General features: G+C 38.1%; 1 protein-coding gene across 11 annotated transcripts in view; it reads left to right on the top strand.

The window, feature by feature from the left end:
• nahoda overlaps positions 1-17,081 on the top strand; it is a 157,260-nt gene extending 140,179 nt beyond the window's left edge. For 6 of the 11 annotated variants that reach the window (XM_067088861.1, XM_067088859.1, XM_067088853.1 and 3 more), the window contains 7 exons: positions 79-229; positions 412-628; positions 1,591-1,688; positions 3,048-3,170; positions 7,092-7,161; positions 8,982-9,111; positions 14,282-17,081. In XM_067088861.1, the coding sequence (XP_066944962.1) occupies positions 79-229; positions 412-628; positions 1,591-1,688; positions 3,048-3,170; positions 7,092-7,161; positions 8,982-9,111; positions 14,282-14,743 (1,251 nt within the window). In that variant the 3' untranslated portion in view covers positions 14,744-17,081. Of the gene's footprint in view, positions 1-78; positions 230-411; positions 629-1,590; positions 1,689-3,047; positions 3,171-7,091; positions 7,162-8,981; positions 9,112-11,434; positions 11,719-14,281 lie in introns of all 11 variants that reach the window. The other 5 variants (XM_067088860.1, XM_067088854.1, XM_067088864.1 and 2 more) reach the window with 3 other exon arrangements.
• Positions 17,082-17,727: the final 646 nt, after the last annotated feature.

Raw genomic sequence — 17,727 nt, 5'->3', positions numbered from 1 at the left:
TACTACTGCACGTCATGAAAAATGACACAAAATATCTAATTTAATTACAGCTTCTTAGTAGATACACTTTCTTTGCAGGACCTGAGCTTCACAGACGATGAATGCTTGTATCTAGTGTTCCCAATCAAGGGCGGAGTCATCAATTACGTGTCGAAGAAAATCCGCAAGCATGACGCTGTCCCAGCCATATCGACGGAGCGAGTGTGTATCAGGTCATGCCGCAAGTATGGTAAGTATAGCAATTGGCTCTTTACTACTCCTGCAGCCCACCAACAACATAAGGAAAGAGGTGTTTTTTAAATATGAAGCAGAAAATATGAAAGCTTTTTGTAACAGTGAGATGAAGAGCTAAATGGATTTTTGTAGTTTTGAAACTATAAAACAATAACGTAATGATTAATCATCTTTTAGGCGGAGCAGACGGACGGCCCTTTGTGTACACCACAACGCCTCGCCCACCTCAGCTCCACTACAACGTCCAGATGAAACTCACTGACGTGGGAAGCAATTTCGTAGTGCCGGAAAAAGGTTCCACCGCATGGAACCAACTCTCAGACAGAGTTCAGCGCTCAGTCGAAGGGGCCGTCCAGAAAATTCCGGGTTACGAGGCTACAGCTGTCAAGGACATGTAAGCGAGAGGAAAATTCATTCAAGTTTTTTGGAAGCTTTCATGTCACTTTATATCATAGGTTTTATTTAGCTCAAAATATATATTTTGGACGCATAGGCACAGATTACAAATACTGTAATAACGTTTATAGGAAGTATGGATTGCATCTCCGTGCTTCAAAGTTGAGTGAATTAATTTATAACTTTCCCTACGTTACCCTTTGCCCAAAATTACGTTCCCAGTCATTTATTATCTTATGATGTTAGAAAAAGAAAAAGTATCACAGCAACTGAAAATGGTAATGAAATAACAATTCTCAAGCTTTTTGTGCATTGCATTTTGCATCTTGACGTACAGCCATCCTTGCATTTAGGGCATTCGTTTGAAATTCAAACATACCTTGAAAATTTTGTGTTTGATATTTCCTCTAATTCAAATGTTATGACTTTGTACCAACAATGAATTTGTAATGCTTAAACCTTTTCACTATGTACTTGAGAAACTACTAGTGCTGTGCAGTAATCTATCCCTATCACTGATCTTGCTCAGAATATGCAATATGTATTGTAAATTTATATGTGCCAGTAATAGAGTTTTGGGAGTAACAAATCCACAGTTTTTGTTGGGTGCAAATATATTTAAAAATTAAACTCTAAAGAGAGCTTTTGGAAATCTGTTCGATCCCCAAACAGACTACTGAAAGCTCTCTGTAGAGATTTATTTTTAAATACATTTGTACCCATACATAACTGTGGATTTGTTTCTCTGTTTCAAGACTCATGCTGCTATATTTTTTAATTAATGTAGTCTTTTATAAAAAAAAAATGGACCAATAAAACATTACCAGCAACATGCAACAAGTCATTCAAGACTAATTTAACTAGATCAAGGTGATTAGGATCACATTACCCACATAGATCTCTGGCTTCCCATGAAACAGACTGCACACAATTTTCACAAATCTCTCATTTGCTTTCCAGAAAATTACAAGGCGAAGGAAAGCTTTTAACAACGATGGAGGTGATCCTTGACAAAAATGCTTATGAAGCTGAAGCTGGAGAGGTTCCTGCTCCTAAAGGTAAGTGACTTAGTACTTTGTACTGTAACCTTTTCTGGTGTCAGTCCAATAGCAAGTGCTTTGACCTATAAGGTCATTCAGTGCTGAAAATGATGTTGAAACAGTTGTTGGGAGGGGGTGGGAAGTAAGTTGGAAGAGAATTTGAACAGAGGTACAGTAAAATGAATGAAAGGGGTTGCAGTCAGAGGCCAAAGGGACGCTGCGAACAACCTTAAGTAATGCCTACAGTGCACCTCGTGAGGTACACTGACAGCACTTCAACCCTGCGGGGAATAGCAAGTTAGGGTTTTGAAGGTAAATTGTATTGCGCTTATTCCGGCTTTGAATAAACAATAGAAAACTTCCGCTGATTAAGAAATATTGTCAATTGCACGAGGAGTGAGTGTCAGACAAGGCCAATTCATTTGTTGTAGGTGGACTGTTCAGTGATCACTTTGTTCTCTCTACTGCTAGGGTTAAGCCAACCATTTTTTCCTTCATTAGTTTTTCATGTTTAGACCTGATAAAGGCCCAACCCATTAACCTTTTCATTTGAAAACCTTGCTCCTATTGATGTCAGCTGATGCAGGCATGTTCCCAGCTGTTGATGTTGCTCTTATGATGTACATCAAATGGTGTCATCCATGAAAAAATTTCAGCCAAATTCGTCTCATCATTTCAACTTCTTATTGTTGTTGCTTTATGTACTTTAATATACTACCTTAAAGTAGAAGTACAGGCAGCCCCGGTTTACGACGGTTCCGGCCACGACGTTCGAGGTTACGACGCTTTCAAATATATTCATCAGAAATTATTTCCTGGCTTACGACGCATGTTCGGGGTTCGACACGTCGACGCCGATCCGACGGAAGAAATATGGCCCCAAAACGGCAGAATAATCATAATTTGAAGGTTTTTATGTAAAACTCAATAATAATGCAGTTTACATCGTTTTCAATGCACCCAGAGCATTAAAAGTAAGGTTTTCTTATGATTTTTGACGATTTTCGGGCTTACGACGATTTTCGGGTTACAACGCGGCGCAAGAACGGAACCCCCGTCGTAAACCGGGGACCGCCTGTATTCAGGTTCAAAATGACATCATATCCAGCATTACAGTATACCATTAAAACAAATTTCCAATTCATCATTAATCTAGAATTAGATTTGGACCCTTAATCGTTCTTTGTAACAAGTACCTACCATTACATCACATGTGATATTTTGTATCATACTAGAATTAGCTACTTGTGAATATGCATACCAATTGTTCTTAATGTTGTATAAACCCATTGTGATGGTTACTTTACAAAAAATCTTGCGTATTTGATGAAACAAGTCACTTAATCCAGGTCACTTACAAGAAGCTTCTTATTACAGGCGACTCAGGTGAAGTCGGAAGTAATTCGATGGTCAAAAAGGTCCTGCAAGATTCCGTCAGCTCCGGCACCATTGGAGTACTGCGCGTCGATCCAAGCTTCCTGCGAGTTAGTCAACTGCGAGGTATGGCACCCCAGACTGATAATAATTTCCAGGTTTTTAGTACAGAAGACAACTTTCCACAAGACTCCTCGGTCTTTAATATCGGTGACTCCAACGTTACGCCAACCGTCACCGAGTCGAGTTTTCTTAATCCGTTAAATCCTCCGTATGGGGATTCCCAACCAGAACCAGAACCAGACCAGACGCGGAGCCTCATTATGAGGCTGAATCAGGAGCAGAGGAGTCCAATCACACCATTCCTCAGGATCAGCCTAGCGCTGGAAACGGCCCAAGTGTGTTCGACACGAACGGTGGTGCAAACCAAGATGATTATCAGTCTTGGTTCCCAAACAGGAGGAGAGTTCCTCCAAATCATTTTCCTCGTGGCAACTACAACCCATCACAGAGCACTGTTATCAGACACAGCCACGGCTCGCCCTATCATACGCACGCGTTTCCGTCCAACCGTGGGGCTTTCCCACCCCAGGGATCGTACAGTCCGTTCTCGCCCCCAGGAAGCCTTCTGCGTCCATCGGCATTTTACCCGTTCGCAGGGTTAAAATCCAATCGAACCGCTGTTAACATTGATGACGACGGTGCTGGTCAATCTGTTCGGACACCGTTTATTCCTGGGGTGTAACTCGGCAGTTCGGTTGCCACGGATTGCACACCGATGACATACTCTCGGAAGACTGTATTCAGTTTAGAACCAGTTTCATTGTTATCACCAGTATTATCTTTTCATGTGTTTAACTTACGTAGTTTTCCGTAGAGGTTTTGGTCTTAGAAAGGGCATTACGTTAAGTTCTTACACCAAGGATTCCAGGAAATAGGTTTAAGCCACTAATTAAATAATTGTGGGTAGTTTGAGGCACTAACTAATTCTTTTTCTTCTGCTTTGTTGATGAGCTTTATCATGAAATTTTGCTAAATTTCCATGATTCATGTCTTTTGCCATGTGTGCTGTAAACTATATATTCATACGCTGGCCATACTCATTAACATATCCTTCTGACGCTTCTCAACATCATTATTGATAAGGAATCTTTATTCGTTGTTGTTCGTAAATAATTTTCTCAAAGTGTAATTCTTACTAAGAAAGTTTTGTTGAAAACAGTTTTGTTTGCCATAAAATTACTCATCCTTCTTTGAACTGTGTTATATGATAAGGGTAACACTGTATGTTGCATAATAATTTGTAAACATTATGTCATATGTGTTTTGTGAAAATGTATTAATTTTAAGTTACTCGATGGGTTTTTTGTGTCGTAGTTTATGATTTGCATGTGCATGGTCACTGATGGTAACTGTGGCATTAGTAGATTTCTTGCACACAGTGACGGTGATGTAGTTTAAAAAGCACAAAATGGTGGAAAAAGGAATAATTTTAAGGTACATTTCTTTACGCATTAAGAAAGGTTAGTGAAGCTTAATTCTAAGGAAAGCGTAGTTTGTGTTTCATACCAATGTTTTACTTTCACGTCACCTGGCACATTCTCGCACTTGACCTAGAACGCTTGCAGAATCTTTTATAGCGTAGTCTTCTGGCTATCCCTTCTCCTGTGCCACCAGTAGCACCCCAACACGCAGTCCCTCTCCGCCCACGACACTACTGACAGCACGTACTGATTCCAAATCACATCCGTAGTAACGCCTTTGCACCCCTCACAGTAGTCATTAATTTGTGGACAGCACTTCACAAGGGCACTGTGATCGCTTAATCTCTCATGCGGATTATTCTGCATACCGTAGGTGAAATTCTAAAAATTGCCATACAGTTTTACAATAACCTGGCGGCAACAGGTAGGCTGTACAAAAAAAAAAAGGCAGATACGTCAAAACATAACATCACAAATTTGTTGATCTTTGAGATTTTGTTACGCTTATTTTGTTGAATTTTCAGTTTCCTTTCATTGCAGAATTTTAATTTTGTTGCAAAGTGACATCCACTAACAGTGGCGTTGTAACTTTTAGCGAATTTTGTTTTTTATCGTCCAAAATAAATTTATTGGTGCACTAATTATTTTTTGTTTTAATTCCACTTTCTTGTGCACCTGTCCTTTCTTACTTTTTTGACTAACAAGTAACTTTCACTTCAAAACTTTTTATCTTCATTCTCATAAACAGTACATTAACAGACAAGTAGGACTTTAGCGGACAAATGCAGTAGTTATTCAAGAAAAAAAAATTATTTCCTGACTGACGTTTTGAAACCTTTGTCTTGTTGAGAATCAGGTTATTTCCCGAGGTTGAAGTGAGGGTAAATCCGTGAATGCAAACCCTAGATAAACAGACATACTGCATACTGTACGTACTGGCTTATTTCCTCGTGGTTAGCTTATTGAGTTTAGGCATTAGTCACGTAAACTTTTTGAGATGGCTGTTGTTGGGTAGTATGCAGTGTAGGAAGAAAGGGATTTCCAGTAGGGAAGGTTAGGATTTCTCACGCCTACCCCTGTCTCCCTACTCTGCGTCCGCTCCTAGCCTTATTTGAAATGAGTTTGGAAAAATCTTCGTCACATTTCTGGACTCTTACAGGGCATGTTGAAAGTAATAACTCTTCAATAACATTAAAACTGGAACCAGGATAAGTTAAAGAAGTTGGAGTTGGACAGCTGAGTGGGAGGAGAATACAGGGAACGGATGAAAAGTAACAGGCAGGAAGCAATGCACTAAACGGAGAGCCTTTGGTACAACATGCAGTGAGCTATGCAATGCACACAATGGGGCTTAGTTTATGTCTAGTATACTTGCCTTAACATTAACATGAGATTACTGAAAACAATGCTAAAAGCTAAAAAATATGGACAATATTAACATATTACATGTACAGCACTCTGATATCCTGTCAGTTTTTTATGTTTACCATCCTGAAATTGTAGACTAAAAGGTAGCTTTAAGAAATATTTTCTTTATCGCAGAATAACATGACTTTTGAAATGAACATGATCTTAATTGGCATTAAAATTTTATGAACTGTAGGAATGCATTACTTTAGAGCAAGTGATATTGGTGTAAAGGTTGGGAGGAAGAATGGATATTGAACTGAAAATGGGACTGAATTTGTTTTTGGCACATAAATAGTTGCTTGACTGAATTTTTGGTTTATTGTGGCTTGAAATGGGTAGATAGGTGTCAAGGCTTAGGCAATGGGAATTTACAGTTTAAGGCTTTGTGGTTTGAAACAGTTAGTACCGAGGCCTGTGCAATGGGAATGTACAGTTTAAGGTTTTGTGGCTTGAAACAGTTAGTGTTGAGACCTACGCAACTTAGGAAATATACAATTTAAGGTTTTGTAGCCTGAAACGGTTAGCGTGGAGGCTTAGGCAACTTACGGAACGTACAATTCAAGGCACTGCGGCTCGAGACGGTTAGTGTGAGGGCCTCCCAGGTGACTTAGCGAACAAACAGTTTAAGGTTTTGGCTAGTGATTAGACTTTGGACTCAGTACGACACACAAAAAAAATACCAGTTTGTAACTTTTCTAAAAAGAGCACGAACGAAGCACCGTTCATAAGACGCAGCGACAGTGCTGTGTTGCTTCTGGTGGTGCAGTGAGAAGGGAGGGGTCTGGTCTGGTGGTGCAAAGGATAAGTTTGAGGATAATGTACGTGATTAAGAGGAGGTAAGGTTCGTGAATACTAATTCATTATTTATGAAAAAAAGTAGAAGCATGTCTTATGAAAAAATGCAGAAATAAAATGGAAATCTAAACTCATGGCTTACCCCGTTGATATTTTAGTTGGTCTAGAATACCGTAGGTAGCATATTCTAGCTCTGATAAACTGCGCCCCTTTTTATAAACTGCATGAAGCTTCTGTGTAGTGTTGTGTATTAAAACAATATATTGAATTTTCACTCCATTTTCATACATACACATATTTATATATACAGTGGCCCATACCGCAAGTGTGATTTTAATGCCGAATTTATTTTTAACAGAAGTGTCGGAGGCAGTAAGAGAAGAATCTGTTACAGGCCTTGAAAGTGAGCAGAAGAATCCTGCTTTGAGGTTGGTATTCACTCTTTATGAATTGTGTACTGTATATTTGATCCCACTTACATTAACTGTCATGAACTTATCATGGTTAACTTAGGAATCAATTAAGCTGTCAGAGGGATCTAAAATACTTACTAGGTTATTGCCGTGTGAATGTCAAATGCTCACCAATCGTATGTATTTGCACCAACGTGAATGGCTACCTTTGAAATTTCTATTTCAGGGACCAGTGTTCCTCTGCCTTCCCAAAATACATTCTGAATTTTAGAATGTACTTCTTTCACTGATATTTTGCTCCACTTATAATCTCTTGCTGGGCCTACAGTGTTTTATAGAAGCCTGAAACAGCCTTTCTCATATGTCAGACTAAAAGTCCTCCAAGTCTGATGGTGGGAGTTTCTAGATCTTGCTAAAAACTGGTGACGTAAGGTTTACAAACAATGGCGTTCCATAGGGGAAGCCTATAGAGCCCCTCTGTGGTGAAAAAGTTACTCTGTGATTTTGGGAGGAGTCTTATCATGTTCAACACAGATTCCATGAGGTTTAGTCAAGGAAAGGAGTAAAATTACTGACAATCCCTAATGTCCATCATTACAGCCACAATCTAAGCAGTGAGGTCCACGGGGGAAGCTGTTGTTGGGTAACTTTTTAGTAACACCTCAGCTTAACAGATGCCTGTACTTATCTGTTACAGCATTATGATTATATTTTTGGCTATGCTACCAATTTAGATGTGATACAGTTAGATAAATCTCTTAAATTGAATGTATAATGTAAAGTAGACATTAGTCTAGGTTGGGAACAAGGTGGAATTGCTGTTAGTTGTCAGATATCTAGAAAATATTTAAGTTCGGGCTATAATACTGTAGGGTCTTTGTTACCTTCCAGCCTTTGTTTACTGATTAGAAAGCCGGACCCTCAAAGCGTCTGTTAAATCAAGGTGCTGCTGTTTTGAGGGACACTGCAAACAGGTCCCAAGTGATTAGTACCCTGAATTATTTTACTCTTGCTAATCTCAGGAAGTATCTGAGAAGTTGTGGCAACTCTGAACAAAGCTGGGAATGAGTATACCGTCCCTGGACTCTACCCAGAAGGGACTTAGTAAATCTAGACTGCAAAGAGTTGGATATAATGCCAACTTAATACAGAAGTACCTAAAGGTAACAGACACTTCAGTGTACTGTACTGTTCATGGACTCTGCCCAAAGGAGACTGTAAATTTAGACTGCAAAGAGCCAGGTATAATATCAACTTATATTAACACTTAAACGTAACAGATACTTTTGGGGTTCTGGCTTTGTAAGCAACAATTCTTGTTAAGTAATGAAGACCCCACGTTATAGCTGGCACTTCGATGTTTCGCAGATATCTTACAGCTAACAGCAATTCCGCATTGCTCCTACCCTAAACTAACCTGTACTTTTCACTTTACATTTAATTTTAAAGATTTGTTTGAAAATATATGACATCTAAAATGGTAGCCAAGCAAAAATTAATGATGATAATATAGCTGATAAGTATAGAAGCCCATTAATCCAAAAAATACACATGTATGACAACAAAATTAGCAATTTTTAAAAGTGGCATAGCGCTTGTAGTTTCTCATGGAAAAACGTTTCATACTTATCACTCCAGTGTAGAGGAGCCATGCCTTATCAATTTTTGTCATATAATGAAAACTGGGCATTCTGTGACGTAAGTACACTTCCCTACTGGTTCCTTAAAAACTCATCTTTTTCAGTGGCTGGTCCAATACATATACAGATCACGTCACTGACCAGTGTTTTGTTGTTTCGTTCACAACAAATTTAATCTGTTAATTTTACCTTCAGGTTCCTGGAGGTGAACAAGATGTGGATAATCATTGGTGTCGTTGGCTTCCTCCTCCTGCTGACGGTCATTCAAGCGATTGTCACCATTTCGAGGATCAAGAAGAACCGCTCCCCTCCTGTGAGTACGAAGGTAAAGGAACGCTTGTCTTTCTTTCGGGGAATTTAGATTTCAGGTAGCACTGGACGGACTCTTGTCAGCTGGCGTTGTTACGTGACTTATTGTTTATAACATAGCATGACTTATTCCACTTGTCTCCTTCAGTACTGTATTTGAAACTTAGGTAATATAATGTCGGCAGTTAGATGACAGGTTATCATACAAAGATCGTGAACGTTAATCGAATGAGAAAATGCAACTAATTCTGCTAGATTCATCTTTGTTCCTTATTCCTCACACCACTGGAGGACTGTGGAACAGTCTTCCTGAGAATGTTTTGGAATTGGAACCTCAAGAGTTCAAGAGAAGGTGGAACGCATTACAGCACTGCAATATTCTTTGGAAGGTTGAGTTTCAAGTCAGTGGCCACTATGGAGGGCTTGTTCCTTATGAACAGGCTCATCTTCTGAATAATAATAGTATCAATATATTCAGATAATCTGTAGTAACAATACCCTGTAATTATATTGCTTATTTTTCTACAAATATAATTGGAAAAGTCTCTGAAATGAATTGGAAAGGGATCCCTGTCAAAGTCTTTTTCAAAAGCAAATGTTGGCTCAAGTTATGATGGGAGGAAATACTGATTCATTTTAAGATTTTTAAAAGTTTTGAAAGATTCTCTGTGGCTGGACCTAATCATCACGGCAGATTATTTTGGAAGATTTTAGGGTAACCCACAAGATCACATTTCTAGATAGCCATGAAATTTCTGGTTTTACTGTTACAGTTCATGACAGAACAGTTTATGCAGGAAGCATTTTTTGTCTGTTTATGATATTGATTGACTTATTCAAGATCAAATGTCATGGTAGAATATATTTCTCAGAATTACTGGGCTGGAGCAACTTAGTATAAATAGTAACAATTTGAATTTGTTTCACAGTGAATGCATTATGAATAATCCAAGATACTTTACAATACTTGAGCCTTGGAACAGCCATGTAACACTTTATAGGGTACAGAGTCCAGGCAATAGAAGGATGATATATAAATCAGTGGATAAATAAAAGATCTGTGAAAAAGCATTTCTGTGAGGACAGAATACAAAGCTTTGTACAGTTTTACAAAGTGGATTTTTTTTGCACTAGCTGTGGGTTGTGGTTGAATATACATCAGAAATAATGATTAGACTTAATTACCTAAACCTGTTTTAGCTTAAGATATGGAATAATTCCAATTCAGCAACCTTAGACATCTGTTAGTAAGGAGGGTAGTGCACCAATCACATGCACACTTTAAATTTGTAATTTTGGCGATTTTTATCTATAAATCTGACGTGAAATACACGAAATAGTAAGTGTTACAAAGCCGTGCTGAGGGGGACAGTGGAAAGTGGAAATTTCCTGAACATACGACCCAAAGATTATAAAAGATTATAACGTTCCCCGTATGAACACTTCATAGTTTTAGCATTAGGGAAAAAAATGACTTGACTCTTTCTTACTTTTCCTGTGGGAATTTGGATCAACTGTTTAATTTAGATACTAAGGATTAGATACTAAGGACTGTGAATGAGTGTATCTCTCTTATCTTACTTTTTGTGTGAGAATATGAATCACACATTTGATATAGATACTAAGGACTGTGAATGAGTGTATGAAATGAGCTTCGGTGAAATGCTTGAGTATGCAAATACGCATGTTTTTAAATACAGGCTTTTTACTAGCTGAAATCAATCAGTTCTGTAGTTAGTGAAACTGCTTGACATTTAAAATGAACATCCTTAGTTAAGGCGTTTAGGAGCATGTTTAAGAAATAGTTAAAGGGGAAGTGATTGCATTTAGTTTAGACCTATGACTTTACTGTACTTAATATTTTCAAGGTTTAGTTTGTAGGGGTAAGTCTTTAGAGTACAATAAGTGTATTAGAATCCTCTAACTTCACTCTTTAAAAAAAAAAGTCATTCATCTAAATAATTTGCATTAGAGTAAAGCTTTTTCACTTTTCTTTCATCTAGAGTAGTTTTTCAACTAAATGTTTTTTTCTCAAAAGCCTTAAAAATAAAAAAAATCTCCTGAAGCATAAAAAGTCGTAGTGTCACTTCCAAGAAGCTTTTTAGTGCATGATGTCAGAAAACCTCAAAAAGAGAAGATAAAAATGTTGAAGAGAATCCTTTGCATTACTAACAGTGTTTTTGAACTTGAAGGAGATTTGATCTCAAACTTGCCTCTTGCAGTAGCATTGTTTTTGTGTTACGATTTCCGATTGTACCGCCGAGCTAACGCTGTTGTTAACCTTTCTCTGGCTGTCCCTTTGGGTGGTTCTTGGGTCTTCCCTGTCTGGTACACTGTAGGTGGAGCCGTCGGCTGAGACTGGAATGCTGAAAGGTGGCTATGGTGGGGGTGCTGGTGCTGTGTCTCCTTCAGGTAGCCATGTGGGGTTAGTAAATGCCAAGGTGGAGCCCCCACCGGCATACCCGAGTTCACCACAGAGTGGGTACAGGTCGTCTATGGTCCTTTCCCAGGCTTCTACCCCGGTCAAAACGGGGACTCCTCTTTATACTGAATCTCCTGGCGTCGTGCCAGATTAATCCTAGCCCTTTTCAGACAAGCATGGGAAGAGCTGTCATGTTTTAAGGTATGGTGATGGGTGGCTGATAAAAGGAAACGTGTACAGTAGTTGTGAGGTTGTGCCCCGGGCAAGTTTCACTCCCCCCCCTGCAGTTGCAAAGAACACGTTTTATGCATTCCCGAAACCCCCTCAACGTGCACAGGTACAATTCACTACAAGTTTTTTTGAGTTGGTTTGAAGATGATGTGTAGTAATACCATTTAAACTCAAGCCCCCTTAAATGCTTTTATCACTTGCTCTGAAGCAAAATGAGGTGTTTACCGTACCACTTGAACTTCCCTTTCACCGTAAAATTGTGAAATGCACAAATGTCAACTTGATTCAGTTAAGTGGAAGTACATTCTCATAAATCTGGAAACAATTTAATGCAAGTTTTTTTTTTGTATTTAGAAATTATTATATTTACTCATCTTATTCCTCAATTGGTGATCCAAAATATCCTTACGTTCTTAATGACATGAGCTAAATGTACTTCAGCTGTGCTGCACAGGATTACCTGTTGAAGGTATAGAGGTGTAATGTTAGTAGTTGAGATCAAAATATGCACAAATTATACAAAACATATACAGTGGACCCCCTTCTATTCACGGTTCCAGATTCGCGGCTTCATCTATTTGCGGATTTCTCTGTGGATCATATGTACACATTATTCGTGGGAAACTCGCCTATTTGCGGTATTTTTCATAGAGAAATATTCACAGATTACTGTATTTTCATATCATTTTCATGACTAAATTTACTTTTTGTGATAAAACTATTAAAATATTCAGGTATAAGCATTTTTACAGGGTTTTTTGGTGTTTGACCTGTCAAAAATAGGCAGTTATAAGCGTTTTTAGAGGGGTGTCAAGTATTCACAGATTTTAGCTATTCATGGGGGGGTTGTGATAAGCATTCCCTGTGAATCCCAGGGATCGACTGTATTTGTTATTTTCAGAAGGGCTGAGACAGAACACAAAGCGATTTCATATACTTCTAACAATCCTCAGGGCTTTTGCAAGAATATGATTAGGAAGCCAGTACACTACAGTTCACTGCTTAGGTTAGGACTTAAAAACTATACAAGCTGAGACTGTGTATGTTGCATGTTCAGAGAAAACTACTTTTGTCAGTTACTAGCAAAGAATATTTATCAAAATTATAAACCCAAATTGGCCAAGGCGTAGCCAGTTGTAGGTATAGAGAGTACGTTAAATACGTTTTTATTTTGTCGAATAAGTAGGTGATGGAGTTCGATTGGACTTGTTAACAATAACCAAGTAATTGCTGATTCTGACAACTTGTTTCTATCTTAACCCCAGTCCAACCACCATTTGGATGGAATGAAAAATGCAAATGGCACGTGTTGGTCCTGTTAAAATTTTTTTAAACAATGGATTTGCTTCATAAATATAAAATTAGGTGTAAACATTACACATACACTTTTGTATCCATTGTTGTGGAATTAATTTTTATAAATTATGAAGATATGTACAGTATAGTACTTTTGATTCGAGGTACATTTGACTGAAATTGAAAAAGTAATTTTCCTCATGACAAGGAAGTATGTAAAAGTAAATAAAATACCTTTGGATATTATTTATTAAGGTCTAAAAAACTAGACATGTTATGGTAACGGCTGCTTGTTCTAAGTATGAAATATTCTTTTTACTGAGGCCACATATACACCATCTTACGAAAGGGTTTTAGACGTCCAAATTTGAGAGAACGTACTTGAAGGATACTGCACGGAGGGAAGTTATGTGGTTTTTCCTGCTTTGCATTTTCCCCGCCCCCCTGTATGCCCCATCCAAAGAGTAAAGACTGTGTTGCACTGACAACGAGAAAAGTTTGGTGTTTTGCTTTTGAAAAGCTTGTTTGGAATGCCAATGACGACGGCATTGGAAGCTTGCCGCTTAATGACAACCTGCCACAGAATATGATGTACTTTCCAGCTTAATCACGGGTTACAGTTTGCTCCCCCCATTTAAGTTTCTGTTTTTCCGTTTGCCAAGATGACATCAAGATATTTCCAATTGGCAGCCTGTAATGTTATGTGAAGTTCATTCTCATGCTTGTTACTTTCAATTTTTGTGGTATCCTCAATGAGATATATTCAATTAGAGAGCTCAAAATGCATTACATGAACTGCAGATGAATTACATTTATATTTTTGATGTGGAATAAGTAGGTGATGGCCAGTTTACCATTTTTCTGTAGCTGTAATTAACAGAACATTGTCAAAAATTACTTGAAATTCTGTAATGAAAATCTTGCTTTGCTTTAGGAAAACTTTGCTCTCGCACAGTAATTCTTCAAAAATGTAAATTACTCTGGAATATCTGATGAATTCTTATTTGTTATACAGTATATTATTTGATTTTTACTTACTTGTCCTTACTTGAAATGTTTAGTGCAAAATATTAAGCTGCCTTTGTCTGAAATAATTGTTCTCATAGATATTTTTATTTGTTTTCAACAAATAAACCCTCATTGAAAGACAATATTACTTTGAGCATATGTCATAAATTTTTAACAATTATTTACAGCATTCATTATGCTGACAACGACCCATGTGCTTTCTCCACAGGAACGTTTAATAACAAACTCCGGATGGAAAGATTATAGCCAAGGCAACATGAACTACGCGTACGAAAGCTTCGAAACCGAAGAGAACGGCGTTAACTCCCGACGGCAAGGACACAACGGAACGCTGCGGCCAAATGGCAACCACGGGACCTATGGCAGGACCAACGGCCATGTAAGTGGAGGGGGCTACAACGGAAGCATGAACGGAGGCCACGTGTCGCATCCCGCAGGAGGAGGTTATGGAGGCGACACTCGTTCCCTGCAGCGCCCCAGAAACGTTCCCCAGGTTCGACCTGACCCCCGGGGGACCTACTCTCTGCCACGAGGATCGACCACTTCGTCCCTGCCCTCCTACAACACAGCGATGCAGGACATGACCCCCGACTTCTACTACCTCCCTTCACAGCGCAAATATTCCGGAGAAGTGGTTCGTGTTTACGTTGACTATAACCAGTCCAAGTAAAAATATATAAAATAGAAAGTGTAGCTGAATTACAAATGCTTGTGATTGTAATGTATTCATTTAGTTATCACTGTACTGTTAAGCTCTAGTTAAAATCAGGACAGCCAGGGTAAAAATTTTTTCTTTGGGATCTGCACTTAAAATCCACGTGGGTTCAGAGGTGCGAGAAATAACAGTATGTCAAAATTGTTTTAAATAAGCAGCCACTCCAGTTAATTAAGGTGAAAAGTTTTATAGTTTGACAGAAGTCAATTATTTATATGACTGTAAAAATCTGACATAGGTTGTGTAATCTAAAAGTACTTTTGGACAAATAACGTATCAACTCGTGTAAAACGTTGGTACTGTACCGTATAACCAAAGTGACGACGGGATTTGAAGTGACTGACGAGCTAAAAATGACGTAGGTAAAGATTTATTTTGTTACTTTTCAGTAGATGCATGCAGTTATTTTAGTATAATTTGCTCAAATTTACCTGTATACTGTATACATGACATGCAGACACCACGCTACTTACGAGCATTCAACGTACAAACATTCAGAGATACAAACGAATGGGATCAAAAATTAAAATTGTGTTCAGAGCGCTCCCCTTTGCCACCTGCAAGTTCAAATTCTGTGTGACTGATTTTATATCATACCGTACTTGAATAGGCATGAAGAGTACAGCAACCAACTTGCAAACAATCCGGCATACAAATGGCCGTCCGGAAAGTGACTCATTTGTAAGTAGGGTGGTGTCTGTATACAGAACTGCAAAAGGCAAAGAAGCCATCAAGTGCTGGTGGCCTTGATGAGACCACAGTCGACACTGAATTGTGGTTGCAACTTGAGGGCACTCGCGCACTTTTGTGTACATAGTGTTTATCATTGACTTTTTTCTTAGGTCGTAAGTTAAAATGTATATACAATACTCAACTTTCATAAAAGGGAATATTTGCTTTAACTGTCAGTTTTGTATAAATTCAAGAATAAAGTGCGAGCTCTTGAGGTACTGTCTTGAAAGCTTGTCACTCTTGGAGAAAAAGACCTCCACAGATTTATAGTGCAAGACTAATGTTCTTGCAGACCTGAAACCGATTATTGTCTACAGGATTAGCTTACAGATTCTATATTTTATTAGACAAGTGTCCCGACATTTGTATCCATGCACAATTTTACTGTGTACGGTGTTCTTTGTACATAGCTGGATGTTCGTGATGTGTATTTCTACTCCATTGTATTATTGCTTAACCAAAATGTAAAGTGTATTTTAAATATATGTCATCTGAGCTGTATATTTTTGTATCGGAGTACTTGTAATCACGGTTACGAAGATTACCGTCAATGTGCTGCTGCTGTGATCATCCGAGTACGCAGTGGGTGCCATGAATCTGTAGTTACCTTCTTGAAGGTTCAGTCGGCGTCTTTCTTGGTCTCTCGACCCGAAGAAAAACGAAATATTTTAAGATTCCCTTTGGCTCTTAAGCTAAGAAAGGACGCTATCTGGAGCATTGGTTTTAATAGTTAAGTATTAAGCGACGTAGGTGAAAAGAGATATGTACCAAGATGATCATTTTTGTGTATGTAAATGTGGTGAATGAGTCTGGACAGTGAATAATATGGATTTCTATTTCATATTATAATAAACTTACTCTTATGACTAGCTCATATACAGTATGTGCACATTATACTGATACTGGAACCCTTATAAATATTGTGCTATATATAAGTGTACAGTACTGCAAATCAGAGATAGGTATCTGATTACCTGACCAGTCAAGTGTCAAATTGGTTGCAATGTGATATTACTGAATACAGTAGTTTCCTTGTTAATATTATTTTGCCAACTAATAAAATGCAGCATTGGTTGGTATGGACGTTTAATAAACAGATCATCCGTTGGTGTTCCTCCATTTCCGAAGACTGTTTTCATTTGCTTTTTCGATAGGCCTCAAATCAGATTGGTGAAGCTTGTACGAGATGTCCATTTGTTCCTTTCAATGCCACACATTCGGGTGAATACTCATCCAAAACTTAGACACTAGCCAAAGACAGCGACTCCTACGTCAAGGCATAATGTGTGACTGCAGAATTTGAACTACTATATGTGTTTACTCAGACAATCTTGTTTGAGAATGTGGGAACTATTTTTCATTTTCCTTTCTAATACTCAGTTGAGAAAGTGGGTCGTTTAGGTAGTTAATCATGGCATGTTTGTATAGATTCTTATACTGTATATTGTATATAAATATATATTAAATATACAGATAAAACACAGTACATACCATCCTTCGCCACATTGCATTACCTGTACCATATATTGTATTAATGTATTAATAAACATAAACTCCTAAATGTATTTGATTACCATTCAACTGCCCTGTTATCAGGCAAGAAGGCTAGCTATTGTAAACAGCGTGGGTCCTTGTTTGTACAAGAAATGGCATTTAAAATATAAAAATGTACTTAATTTTTTTGATTTTATAAAACCTAGGGTATAGCTGACCGTACCATCAAAAGAAAATGTACGAAAGGCTTGACCAATTGGCAATTTGCAGAAGTAATATAATTACCTAAAGTATCAGTGGAACTTGCCTTCAACACAAATCTTGGAGAAGGTGAGATTTCTGGGAATTTTTGCAAACTAAAAGGTGTAATGCAAGCGTTTTGGGTCCAGTCCCATTACTGTCATGTCATGCAGGACCTGGAAATGAAACTGTACATGAAAAGACCGACAAGTAAGTTGGCACGGAAAGGTCGCAGATTCCTAGTGGGAACAAAATGAGCAGTCGTACTAAAGAGTCATAACGTAAAGTGGGTAAGATACTATAATTTATACTATAAGTGATGATCTTGCCATATGTTGTTTTATGAAATTATTATCGTATCTTGATTAAGGTACTACCTTACCCTTCTCATGCAAACTAAAGAATAATTACTTTTTTAATTATGGAAAAGAATTATTCTTTGGGGTTGTGGTATGCATCCCCGACGAATACTG

The sequence above is a fragment of the Macrobrachium rosenbergii genome, chromosome 45, assembly GCF_040412425.1.
Source record: "Macrobrachium rosenbergii isolate ZJJX-2024 chromosome 45, ASM4041242v1, whole genome shotgun sequence".
Lineage (NCBI taxonomy): Eukaryota > Metazoa > Arthropoda > Malacostraca > Decapoda > Palaemonidae > Macrobrachium > Macrobrachium rosenbergii.
The sequence above is the reverse complement of the archived record's forward strand: the minus strand, read 5'-3'. Positions and strand labels throughout refer to the sequence as shown.